A 12,292-nucleotide genomic window follows, 5' to 3' on the forward strand; every position below is an offset into this window, starting at 1 on the left:
AGATCCCTCAGGGCACCCCCACGGCCCTAGAGCAGAGACCACGGAACCTCACTGTCATCTTGTTCCCTGAATACCATCTCTGTGTGCTGTAAACGTTAACCACCCTGTACCCACTGATGCAAAACAAGTGTGCCTCTCCAGTTTGCTCTTTATCCGATCTCAAGAGATTTCCCGCTTTGCTTTCTCCAGCCTCCCTAGTTTACCACCAATTAATTCCACGTAACCCCTTACTTCTCCTTTGATTGTAACATATAAAATAAGCTGTAAAATTGCCATTCTCCAGAGCATTTTCTCAATCTGTTGAGATGTTTCTTCCCAGCAGTTGCCAGTTTGGCTCAAATAAACTCATAAAAATTCTCTACAAGTTTGGAGGTTTCCTAGCCAACAGACTCCATGTCTCTGGCCAACGGCTGGGCCATAGGTTGGGGGTCTGGCCAGAAGTGGACACCTCAGTGTCAACAAGCAAGCCCAGTCCCAGCCTCCACCACGTACAGGCTTGCTGCTGCCGTGATCTCAAGGGAGGACCAACTTATCTGGCTTCACTGCCTCTTCAGTAACAGGGGGGAAAACATCCCTACCTGCCTGCGGCTCAGGCAGCTGACCAGTCACCTACCCTGGAAGCACCGAAACTGAGACAGGTGGCATTCCCATGTCTCCTGGGTAGGGCACAAGCTGCTCCTTCAGCGCCAGGCCCTGCCAGAGCCCCTGTTGCCTCCACCCTCCACTGAGCAGGGAGCCTGGCACCCAGGAAGTGTGAGACAGGGATCTGTGGAACTGCCACCTGAGTCTGGCTTTGCAGACAGGACCTCGATGTCCTGCTCTTCCCATCATGACACGTCTCCTCTTAGTGAGGTGCATTCCACAAATGACAGGGATGACACAGAGGAAGGCTTAGGTGGGGCCGGAACAGCGGTCCCTGGGAGGGTGGGGCCCTAAGTTCTCCCTGGGAGAAGGGGAGGGCTGTGTGCTTGACCCCTGGTCTCCTCCAGCTCTTGTAAACACACGCTGTTCTGCCTAAATTAAGATGGAAAATATGTAAACAGAGAAGAAATTGAGGGGGTGCCATGGAGGCCTACGGCTGTGCCCATCAGTACACTTTTCATCTTTAGTCTAGTTCATTCAGCAGCTCCCACGCCCCAGGGGGCTATGGCAGGGCTCCGGTTTCCAGAGAGCCTGGTGGCAGGGGACCTGACACTTCTGAGGCCAACCTGGTGGCTGGCAGACATCCCTGTCGTCCACCACCTTTCTGGAGGAGGACTGGAGAGTCCTCACTCCTCTACCAAGAGTGTGGGCCCAGCGTGGAGACAGGGGCCAGGACTGGAGGATAGAGCGGGGAGGACCCTGGCCTGGCTGGCCCATCTGGGAGTGATTTGAGAAATTCCAGGCCTCACTGGCCCTACAAGGCTATTCTTAACTGCTATAATTACAGGGTCAGCCTTGGCCAGTGGCACTGTGGGGTCTGGGCATCAGTTAACTCCTCCAGGAGTCATGCTGGGGCTGGGTGGGTGAGGAATCCATCGCAGGCCAGGGGCGGAGTCTGAAAGGCAGGAAGTAGTAGGAGGGGAGCATTTGATGGTTAGTGCCGGTCCTTTCTCCCGATTGACCAGCTCCTTCTCTCTGCTGGGGGCCCTGTAGGGAAGGGGCTGTCTGGCCTGGGGAGGCATAAATATACCAGCACAGCATCTGTGCCTAGGAAGGGTGTGGAGCCAGAAGGCCAGAGAGCTCCAACTCCTCCAGTGCAGGGGGTTCCTACCTTGAATTCCTAGGGCCCAGAGTGGGCAGAAGCCTCACACTCCATAGTAGGAAGGCACTGGAGCTCCCTCAGCCTCACCTTCCTTATTTGCAAAATGAACCTCACCAGCTCCCCAGCCTCTGCCTGAGCCGTGCGAGAGAATGGGAGTGGAGGGCCACTGCCACCCAGACCACTACATCTTCTCTGGGCCCCCAGCCAGGGGACACCCTGCCAGTTCTTAGGCACTTAGCTTTCCCCACCCCCAGGTCTTTGCTGCTCCTGGGACTTGGGAGAGTTCATAGCACAATCTGTGACTCAGTTTTCCCAGTTGTGAAACAGATGAGGAAGTGGCTGAAATGACATCCAAGAACCAAGGCCCTCTCCTTGCTCTGACCTTTGCAGGCCCTCGCCTGGTGGTGGTGAGAGTCCCAACAAGCCCCCCGAGAGTCATACCTGAGCAGGGCTAAGGCTTTGTCCCCACCTCCTCCTGTCCCAGCTATGCCAGTCCCCCACCCTCCCAAGACTCTTTCCCTCAGCTGGGACATCGGGTCCATTTGGACTGAAATGACGAGTCACTTCTCAGCGCTCACTATGTGTCTCCTGGTTCCTGTGCAGCAGTGATGTTGGGCCATCTCTGCAGAGAGCCGGCTCAGCCCAGAGCCTCATAGACACTGGCACAAATCCTCCTACACACTTCCACGTAGGACGGAAAGGGGACCCCCCCCCACCAAGGACAAGGAGGGATGGACATGTGGCCAGGGCTGAGGAGGCCTCCTAGAGCCCATGAGTTCAAGGCCTGCCTGTCTGCTACTTGTGCCTCCAAAACTGCCAGCCCATCTGTCCCCATGTCACCCCACGCCCTCCCTGAGCCCACCTTGCTATCATAGCCTCGGGTCTCCTCAATCCTGAGCCCCACCAAAACGCCCACAGCAAAATGAAGTGCATTCTCAAACTGGCCATGAGTCTGCCGGGTCACAGTCGCCTCCCCAAATGTGAAAATACATCGTGACCAAGTGGCCACCTGGGATGGGTCAGCCGGGCTAGTCCACCTGTTCTGGGCGGCGTCACACTCTCTACAGCTCCGGGGGCTCCACAAGCAGGGCCAGGTCTGCCCAGCTCAGGCACCCCTGACTGCTCCTGCGATGGCCCACCCCTCTGACAGCACCTGAGCCAGGTAAAGCCCTTCTGGCAAGAAAGGGTGCCTGCGTTCTGCAGATGGCCCTGCCACGGCGCACCAGGGGCCCTTGGCAGTGGTGCCCATTCGCAGGGCTGGAATTGAGGCCATTCTGGGCCCTCGTCCCATCCCACCCCTAGCCCATCCCCACATGCTGGTTTCTCCTACCCAGGTGAGGTGTCGAGGGTGAGGGAGGTGAGGGCGCTGGAGAAATGCCGAGTGTCCCACAGCTTCACTTCACGTTCACGCATCTGTGGGGAGGGGGCAGAAAGGGGCTCAGAGGGGTCCAGAGGGCCTGTCTGTCGGCCCCCGGGGCTCCCCAGGAACCTAGTGCCCACAGACACAGCCTGGCACGGGGGCACCTGCCCCAGAACAGAGCTCGGAAAGCAGTGTGGTGGGGAAGCATGCCAGGAAGGGAGGAGATGCTGGGCTTCCATGTCCTGCCCCTCCGAGAACCTTTAGGTGACAAGGGACAAGGGGTGTTTCCTTCCATGGACTCTGATCCCTGGGTGAGATGGGGTTGTTGTGCTACAGTTCCCAGGGTCAGGCTTAGCTATTTCCAATGGAATCTGCCAGTTTTCAGCGGCAGCTGGTCCCCTGGGGCTCTGAGACCCGGCTGCACTCAGGGCAGCGCTCAGGGCCGTATATGGACAGGCCTGCAGCTAGCCTCCGGCCCCCGCCTCCCAGAGGGCCTCATCCCTACTCTTTTGGTATGGGGCCCTGCTCACCTTCGACAGGCCCTACCTGGTTGAATCCAGTGGACACAAGGTGCTCCTGGGTGCCTGTCCATGCCAGCCGGCCATCCTTGCTGTTCTCGTGGGCCTGTGTACTCTGCAGGAGGCAGAAGACATAGCTGAGCCACCTCAGGGCCTCTCGCCGGGGGGCTGGCTGGGGACGGGGAGGCCTCCTGTGGCTACAGGACGAACCTCGGCTGACGGCAGTGCTGCACCCACAGGCTGCCCTAACCACCCGGCTTGGGCTCAGTCTCCCTCCTTGTCAGGGAACTGTCAGGCCGTCTCGTTCACTACCAGGCCCCCCTGCTACAGCAACTGAGGGTGGTAGCAGGTCCTCACCCTGCAGGTGTCCTGGAGGCAGCATTCAGCTGCTGGTCACCATCCCCAGGCTCTGGGGATCTGTGCGCCCTCACAGAATTTCATTTTTCTCACTTGTGCATGGGGCTCATGTTGCCCCAGCTGCCTACTTTCCAGGGCTGTTGAAAGGATCAACTGAGACTATATGTGAGAGAAATGGGTCTGCTGCAAAGAGCTGTGCAAATCAAGGGATTACTAGAATTACTGCTGCCTCCTGACGCTGCCAGAGGGACGGGGGGGGGGGGGGGGGGGGGGCCTGGTGCCAAGGTCCCGGGAACAGCCTTGGAGAGGGCGGAGCATGCCCCTTTTGGCCCCTCCCATGGTACTGGAACTGCCAGCTGGAAGGCTTCCTGGGACCCAGGGAGGAGAGGCAAGTTCATACCACAGGCTACCCTGTCCCCTGGGCCCAGGCAGGGGGGAGTCCAGGAGGCCAGAGGAAATGCAAACAGCTCCCTCCCAGTCACCCTGGCCTCTAGAGCTTGAGACAAAAGACCCTGTTACCAAAAATAGCTCACCCTAAACTGTGGCCAGCTTCCTCCAAGCTTCCCACGATCTCCTTGGGAATGAATGAGGGAGGGAGGGAGGCGGCCGTGAAGAGCTGGCCCAGCGCCCCCTCCCCAGCCCACAGAGTCAGACCCCAGCGTGGGAGACCATCCGGAAACAGCTCAGTGTCGTTCAGGGGGCTTTTCTCACTGCTTACTTCCCACCCAGCCACAGCCGGCACAGGAAGTCAGGGCCGGAGCCTGAGAACCAGGAACCAAAAACCCTCTCTCCACTCAAGAGGGGATGCGAGGTCAGGGTGAGGGTCAGCCCCACCTCCAGCACCCCAGAATAGGTCAGAAGCATCACATGGGCTCTCAACAGTGTGCTAATACCCCTGTGCAAGCAGCAAACCAGATGGCTCACAAGGCATCTGAGTAGCGTTCATTCATTCAACAGACATCCGAGGCCTCCCTGGGGCCAGGCATCGTGCCGGGAGCTGACGGTGGGGCCAAACAGATCTCAGACGCAGGGTCACACACTGGGTGGAGCAGGGCTGCTCGCTCATTTGTGTTCTCAATACACGCATTTGAGCTTACACTCTGCTAGGTGCTGGGGACACAGTGAACAGAAAAGGTCTCCACACTCATAGATTATACAAGTCAGGAGGCAGAAGTGAACCAAACAGAAACAACCACGCCCCCACGTGTTATTGCGAATGTCACAGAGGGGTGAGGTGGAGGTCAAGGGCGCGAGCTCTGGAGTCAGACTGCCTGGGCGACACCCTGCTCTGCCACCAAAGACCTTGTCTCCCTACGAGACACTCGGCGTCTCGGTGCCTGTTTCCTCATCCGCAGTGGGACCGACTCTGCAGGGCAGTTTCAAAGAGTGTTAATGGTGGTGAAATGTGTTCAGGGTCTAATGTTCATGCTTTTAAAGCATGGTAACAGAATATAATGAGCATGTAATTGAGAGAAGTAGATATAAGGTAACATTTCACTTAAGACGTGAAGGATCAGCAGGTGTGAGCCAGGCCAGGAATGTGGGGGTGCCTGGGAGAGCAAAGGGCCCAGCACAGAGGGAGAAGAGGGAACAGCCAGCCTGCAGGGCCTGTGGAGTGGATTTTTAATTCAGAGGTACAGGTTGGGGCTGGAACACGCCTCTGCCTGTAACTCCTACCAGAGGCCCGGAGAGGAAGCCATCTGCCCTCAGTCACCCAGTAAGACAGTTGGCTATTGGAGCTTCCTGACTCCTGTGGGCTGAGCCCATGGTTACTGCTCTTCATCTGTGCAAGAGGAACCTGAGGTAAGGACAGGTGAGGAGACAGAGCCACAGCAAGAAGGCAGCAGAGCCCAGGCCAGAAAGAGCCCAGGGTCCAGCTGCGCCTTGGACACCTCGGGTTTCCAGCAAACATCCCTGAACGAGCTCATGCTGCAGAAACAGGCCCCTGGGCCCAGGCACTGGGGCAGGGTGGGTGCTGTGGACTGGTGAGTCCTGCTTGCCCCACAGCTTTCTACTTGCCCCTTCTGGTCTCCAAACCAGGAGGTAAAGACAGGCAAGAGCTTAGGCTGAGCCCAGTGTGCCCACTGTGTACATACCCAGCTCAGTCTTCCCAGGGCTCAGAGGAAGCCCCTCTGATGGGGAAGGGATGGCCACTAACCCCCTCCCCTCTCCTCTATCGCCAGATCAACGGAGTGACTTTCATTTTAAAAAATGGCAAGTTCTTCTTTGCTGATCTCAGTGGGACTCAGGAAGGAGGTGCCCTCTCTCCCTGATTCTTATTCTGAGGCAGCAGGGAAGCTGCAGCTGAGACCTAAGCATCCTGCTAACCAAAACCAGCCCTGTCAAAGGAAGCCGCTAGTGGTAATCCCAAGCCCAGAGGCCAGGCCTTGGGGGTTTCCCTGTTCCAGGGGCCTTTGTCCCAACAGACAGGGCATCCTCCTTGAGGAGAAGCCCTCCAGTACCCCTTATGTCTCCCTAACATCTGACTCCATAAGAGAACAACAGGGGCTGAGACCAGGCAGTACCTGGGCAACACAGGGCACCAGGAGCAGGCATATAGCATTCCAGCTGCAGTGCAACCCAAATACCCCTCTGTTGTCATAGCAACACTTCCTGTGTGGGGCGGGGCAGCTAGAGGAGCTGGCCTGAGCTCCTTATTCAGATGAGGAGACCTTCTCCAGTGGTAAGATACCCAACCCATTCACCCCTGCTCCTCCTCTGCCAGGCTCAGGGCTCCAAATGCCCACTCTCACCCCCAGGTCTGTCCAACGCAAGGGGGTGGTCAGAAGGGAGATCCATCTGCCCACACCAGAGGTCGGAGGGCTTGTCCCAGGCCCCCTCCTGCCCAACAGGGTACTAAAACCTCACTACTCCCTGGACACCCCCTCAGCTTCAGGCTGACACTTCCCTGGCACACCCATGGTTTCAGGGCCTCAGACACCCCCACCTGGGGCCTGGCACTGGAAGGGGCAGCAGAGGGGCCCAGTGGCTCCCAGACCAAGGCTGCCTCTGCTACTCAGCTGTGTGACCCTGGGGCAGAAATGATCAAAGGGCAGATTTCACAGGCCAGTCATGAGGGTAGGAAGAGGTGATGTGTGCCCAGGGCTTGGGACATAAGGGATAGAAATGCAATGTAAAAACAAAGTAGGGGGTGTGAATGGGAGGGAGCTGCTCCAGCATCCCCTGCTCCAAGCTCAGGTCACCAGAGACAGGGTCCAAAAAAGGTGGCAGAGGGAGGCCTCCCCACCCAGCCTCCAGGCTGTGGGGACAGCCACTGGGGGGGGGCGGGGGCAGAGGCTGGACAGAAGGCGACACTTCCTTCGTCAGCCCCTCTTCCCTGAACAACGCTCCCCTCAAGGAGGGAAGGAGGATCTCAGGAGAAGGTGCTCCCAGAAGGCCTACCCCTAGAGCTGGCCCCTCGGCTCACGCCAACCCTGGCCGCCAGCAGCGGTTTTCCTAATAGAAGCCAGGTGTGGGCCAGATGCCCAGGGCGGAAGTGGGGGGCAGGGCCACTCACAGGCAGCATTCCAGGCCCACTGCCCCCACATCAGCACAGGCACTGTCTTAGCAGCAAGGAAGGGGTGGGAGCCACCCACGCTCTTCCCAGGTCTCCTCACCCAGAAGCCCCTTTAAGGGGGCTCCCATCAAAACCAGATCTTCTCCCTCCCTCTTCTAGAAACTTGGAGCCCCCTGGATGACAGCCACTGCATCTTTACTTCAGCACCATTACCATCCCCTCCTTGCTGGAGAATGATGAGGAAGAGACAAAGAGGGAGAGGGAGGGGAAGGGAAAGGAAGAAAACAGGGCAGGGGAGCTGGCAATGCCCAGCTGGGCAGAAATGGGGACACCATGCACGGTGACCCAAGACCTTAGGCAGGAGAGGGCAACCTGACAAAGCCGAGGGAACAGGGCCTCAGTCTCCCTCCTTCCAGTGACCTGAGACCCCCTTTCCAGGCAAAGGCTTGGAAATTAGCCCCAGGAAGCTACAGTGAGGCTCACTGCTCACACTGGCACTGATCCGGGACTCAGGCTCAGCGATCCCACCAGCCGTGGGAAGTGCGAAACCACTTCTGCCCAGCCTGGTCCACCTGTCGGGACGGGCTGGGGCAGAAAGTTGCAACGGGCTGTGAGGGGGGTTGTGTGGGCACATGTATGTGGGGTTTGGAAGTGGGGTGGGGTGACAGGGCTCCAGTTACTGCTGGTTGGGTTTAAACTGGTGGATGGCCCTTGACTCCAGGTGGGGAAAAAATTCTAGAAATGGAGACGAGGCATCTGTGATGGAATTTTGCTGGGCAGCTCCTCCCCTGAGTTGGCAGCAGGGGCCTAAACTTCACCTTCCTCAGGGAAAAAGGCTCCTCAGCTTCTAGAAAAATCTTTCAAAAATATGTATATCTGCTCATTTCTGCTTAAAACTCTCCAGTGGCTTCCCATAGCACAGGTGACAGGCCCTCCACAGGGGCCCTGGCTCTCCTCAGTGGCCCCCACTCCTGGAACGAGCTCGCCCCACCTCTGGAGGTCTGTGTGCGGCCCCTTGGCAGCCCTCGGGCCTCAGCTCCAAGCCATTTCCTCAGGGAAGCACTGAACTGCTCCAGCAAGAGAAGCCCCCAGCAAGTGCCCCGTGTGTGCCTCCTTCACCACAGAACATTCCACGCCTGGAACCGAGTTGCTGTCAAATGATAAATGACTCCAAAGTGGCTCAATGCCTAGAGCATGAACCCAGGGCCCAGCCTCCCTACTTAGAACTCACAGGGCCACACGCACCCCGTGCACAACCACAGGCAAAACCAAACCCGCTCAGTGCCTCTGTCCCGCAGGTCTGGCGGGCCCCCAGCACAGCCCACAGACCCTGGGCACAGACTAAGGGCCTGCCAGCGGTGAGACAGGAGGGGTGCAAAAGGTGGGACTGTGTCTTTTGGTTCCTCTGTGGCTAGCCTCTGCTGACCATGCCGGGAAGGGTGGGTGGGAACGGGGGTCTCAAAGGAGAAGAAGTTGGAATCTCCAATTAACTTCCTAAAGCCACGGGACGCCTCCACTGAAGGCCTGTGGGCAGCCTGGCTGCGCCCTATCCTATGATCAAAGTGGGGCCCTCCCAGGACCCAGAACATGCTTCCCAGGAAGAGCTGCAGCCCACCTCTAAGGGGACCTCCACGGAGCCACTGGGCCTCGGCCAGAGGCACGGGGTGTGGCAGACTCTGTCTGCCAGGAGGCTGAGCCCACCCTTGTCTGCACCTGTTAGAGCCACTGGGGCCTCACCCAAGCCTGGCTGCCCACACAACTCACCTGCGAGGCCTCAGGCTTTGTTCTGGGGTCAAAGATCCTCAGCTGCTTGTCCTAGAGAAGTAGAGAGGACGTGGCAAGAGTGAAGTTAGAGTGGGCTGCGTGTCTGGGGCCCAGCCTGTCTCCCCGACCCCAGGCTCCGACGGTTCCGCCCCCCAGTATGCGAGGCTGGCATCCAGCACCAGGAGACCCCTCCCCAGACGGGTTCCTCCTTCTCACCTCAGGGGAAAGGCTGCTTTTCTTGCCCTAGTCACCCACGGTAGAGAACTTACTGACAGGAGTCCACATTTCCTAAGTAGCTACTATGTATCAAACATACATGTGCCCACATAACCCCCCTCACAGCCCGTTGCAACTTTCTGCCCCAGCCAGTCCCGACAGGTGGACCAGGCTGGGCAGAAGTGGTTTTGCACTTCCCACGGCCGGTGGGATCGCTGAGCCTGAGTCTCAGATCAGTGCCAGTGTGAGCCTGAGTCTCAGATCAGTGCCAGTGTGGGCGGTGAGCCTCACTGTAGCTTCCTGGGGCTAATTTCCAAGCCTTTGCCTGGAAAGGGGGTCTCAGGCTCACTGGAAGGAGGGAGACTGAGGCCCTGTTCCCTCGGCTTTGTCAGGTTGCCCTCTCCTGCCTAAGGTCACCGTGCATGGTGTCCCCATTTCTGCCCAGCTGGGCATCGCCAGCTCCCCTGCCCTGTTTTCTTCCTTCCCCTCCCCCTCCCTCTCCCTCTTTGTCTCTTCTCATCTTTCCAGCCCCCTTGTTGAGGCAGTACTATCACATGACCCCTTCTCAGTGGTGAAACTGAAGCCCAAAAACCAAACTCGAAGCTACCAGCTGCTACATGTGTGTTCAACCATGTGCTTGGCCCAGCCCGGAGGGGCTCATGGGACATCATCTCTACACTTAAAAAACCTGGTAATGTGCCCTGGATGATGTGGCTCAGTGGATTGAGTGCCAGCCTGCAAACCAAAAGGTTGCTGGTTCCATTCCCAGTCAAAGCACACGCCTGGGTTGTGGGCCAGGTCCCCAGCTGGGGGTATGTGAGAGGCAGCCAATCAATGTATCTCTCTCACATCAATGTTTCTTTCCCTCTCCTTCTCCCTCCCTTCCCCTCTCTCTCAAATTAAATAGTCCTGGCTGGTGTGGCTCAGGGGATTGAGTGCCAGACCGTGAAGCAAAGGGTTGCCCGTTAAATTTCTGGTGGGGGCACATGCTTGAGCTGCAGGCCAGGTCCCCAGTGTGGGGAGTTCAAGAGGCAACCACACATTGATGTTTCTCTCCCTCTCTTTCTCTCTCTTAAAATAAATAAATAAAATCGTTAAAAATATTTAAAATCTTTGAAAAAACCCAGTGTCTAACAAGGATGATGAGTTTACACATCTTAGCTATCACTCAGCACACAGTTCCTGAGGTGGCAATGGGAAGAGACAAAGAAGAAAAACATAAAATGCTTATATCTTTATAAGCACTTTATATCTGTGCAACAATCTGTGTGTGTGTGTACACAAACAAATGTGCATAAAGACCTGGGAGAGAGGGAGGACAGAATCGGCTTCTCCTAGTTACAGGCTCAGCCATGATAAATTCTTTCTTTTTTCTCCCTTCCTTCCTATAATCTTTATCATATTTTTTCCATTACCATCTAGTCCCCTTAAGCCCCCCTTGGCCATAATAAATTCTTTGAGTGCTAAAAGAAAAATGCAGGACAACATGGCATGGTACGATCCTACTGTGGTAAAAAACAAACAAAAATCCCCATTTGTCTAACCATGTTTTTGCAGGTTTTCCAAATTTGCTGAGCAAGGAGAAAGGTACCGAGCAGCACAAGCCACGTGTTCAAGCTTGGTACCGGGGCTGGGGGAGTTGGGGTCAACTAGCTTTTCCTTTTCACACCCTCGAATGGCTCCGCTTTGTCTCAATCAGCATGGATTCACATTTTCATAATTGGAAAAACAATAAACCCACAATGAACAACTAAAATTTGAAATTAAAAACAGTATCGTTTACAATAGCACCAAATGTTTTTAACTACTTAGCTATCAGTCTAATAGAATATGAACAGGACCTGTATGAGGAATACTACAAGACTCTCATGAAAGAAGTCAAAGAGCTAAATAAATGGAGAGAGACAGTCCGTGCTTACAGGCAGGAAGACTCAACACCTCTGAGTGGCCAGTATTTCCCAACATCAACTAGATTCAGTGCATGCCCAGTGAAAAAATCCAGCAAGGTATTTTGTGAATATTGACAAACTCTTTCTAAAGTTAATGTTGACAGGCAGAAGATTCCTAGTAGTCAACTCAACATCAGAGAAGAGCAAAGTTAGGGAACTAATGCTACCAGAATTTACCCTAAAACAACAGTCATCAAGACAATGTGGGCCCTGGCTGAGTGGCTCAATGGACTGAGTGCTGGCCTGAGAACTGAAAGGTCACCGGTTTAATTCCTGGTCAGGGCACATGCCTGGGTCTCAGGCCAGGCCCCCACTTCGGGACATGTGAGAGGCAACCAGTCGATGTACCTCTCACACATCAATGCTTCTCTCCCCTCTCTTTCTCCCTCTCTTCTCCTTTCTCTAAAAACAAATAAATAAAATCTTTAAGAAAAAAGACAGTGTGGTATTGGCATAAGAATATGCAAATAGACCTCCTGGTGCCGTCACCTGATTTTTGACAAAGGAACAAAGGCAATACCATGAAGAAAAGAAAGACATTTCAACGAACAGTACTAGAACTGGACATACACATGGAAACAAAACAAATCTAGACATATGCTTTATACCTTTCACAAAAATTAACTTAAAATGAGCCCTGGCTGGTGTAGCTCAGTGGACTGAGCACGGGCCTGCAAACCAGACAATCACGGTTCGATTCCCAGTCAGGGCACATACAGGGTTGCAGGCCAGTTCCCTGCAGGCCAGTTCCCAGCAGGGGACGCACAAAAGGCAACCATACATTGATGTTTCTCTCCCTCTCTCCTTCCCTTCTCCTCTAAAGATAAATAAATAAAATCTTTAAAAAAATTAACTTAAAATGGATCA

At 55.5% G+C, this 12,292-nt stretch overlaps 1 protein-coding gene across 1 annotated transcript in view; it reads right to left on the reverse strand.

Moving 5' to 3' along the window:
- Window positions 1–12,292, reverse strand: part of CORO7 (coronin 7) — a 58,132-nt gene that overhangs the window by 27,237 nt on the left and 18,603 nt on the right. Inside the window, exons 7-9 of the mRNA XM_053671696.1 lie at window positions 9,261–9,311; window positions 3,651–3,737; window positions 3,075–3,157 (exon numbers count right to left, since the gene is read on the reverse strand). Coding sequence (XP_053527671.1) covers window positions 3,075–3,157; window positions 3,651–3,737; window positions 9,261–9,311 — 221 coding nt within the window. The remainder of the gene's footprint in view (window positions 1–3,074; window positions 3,158–3,650; window positions 3,738–9,260; window positions 9,312–12,292) is intronic.

Source organism: Artibeus jamaicensis, unplaced genomic scaffold (assembly GCF_021234435.1).
Source record: "Artibeus jamaicensis isolate MK-2021 breed Jamaican fruit bat unplaced genomic scaffold, CSHL_Jam_final contig_700, whole genome shotgun sequence".
NCBI lineage: Eukaryota > Metazoa > Chordata > Mammalia > Chiroptera > Phyllostomidae > Artibeus > Artibeus jamaicensis.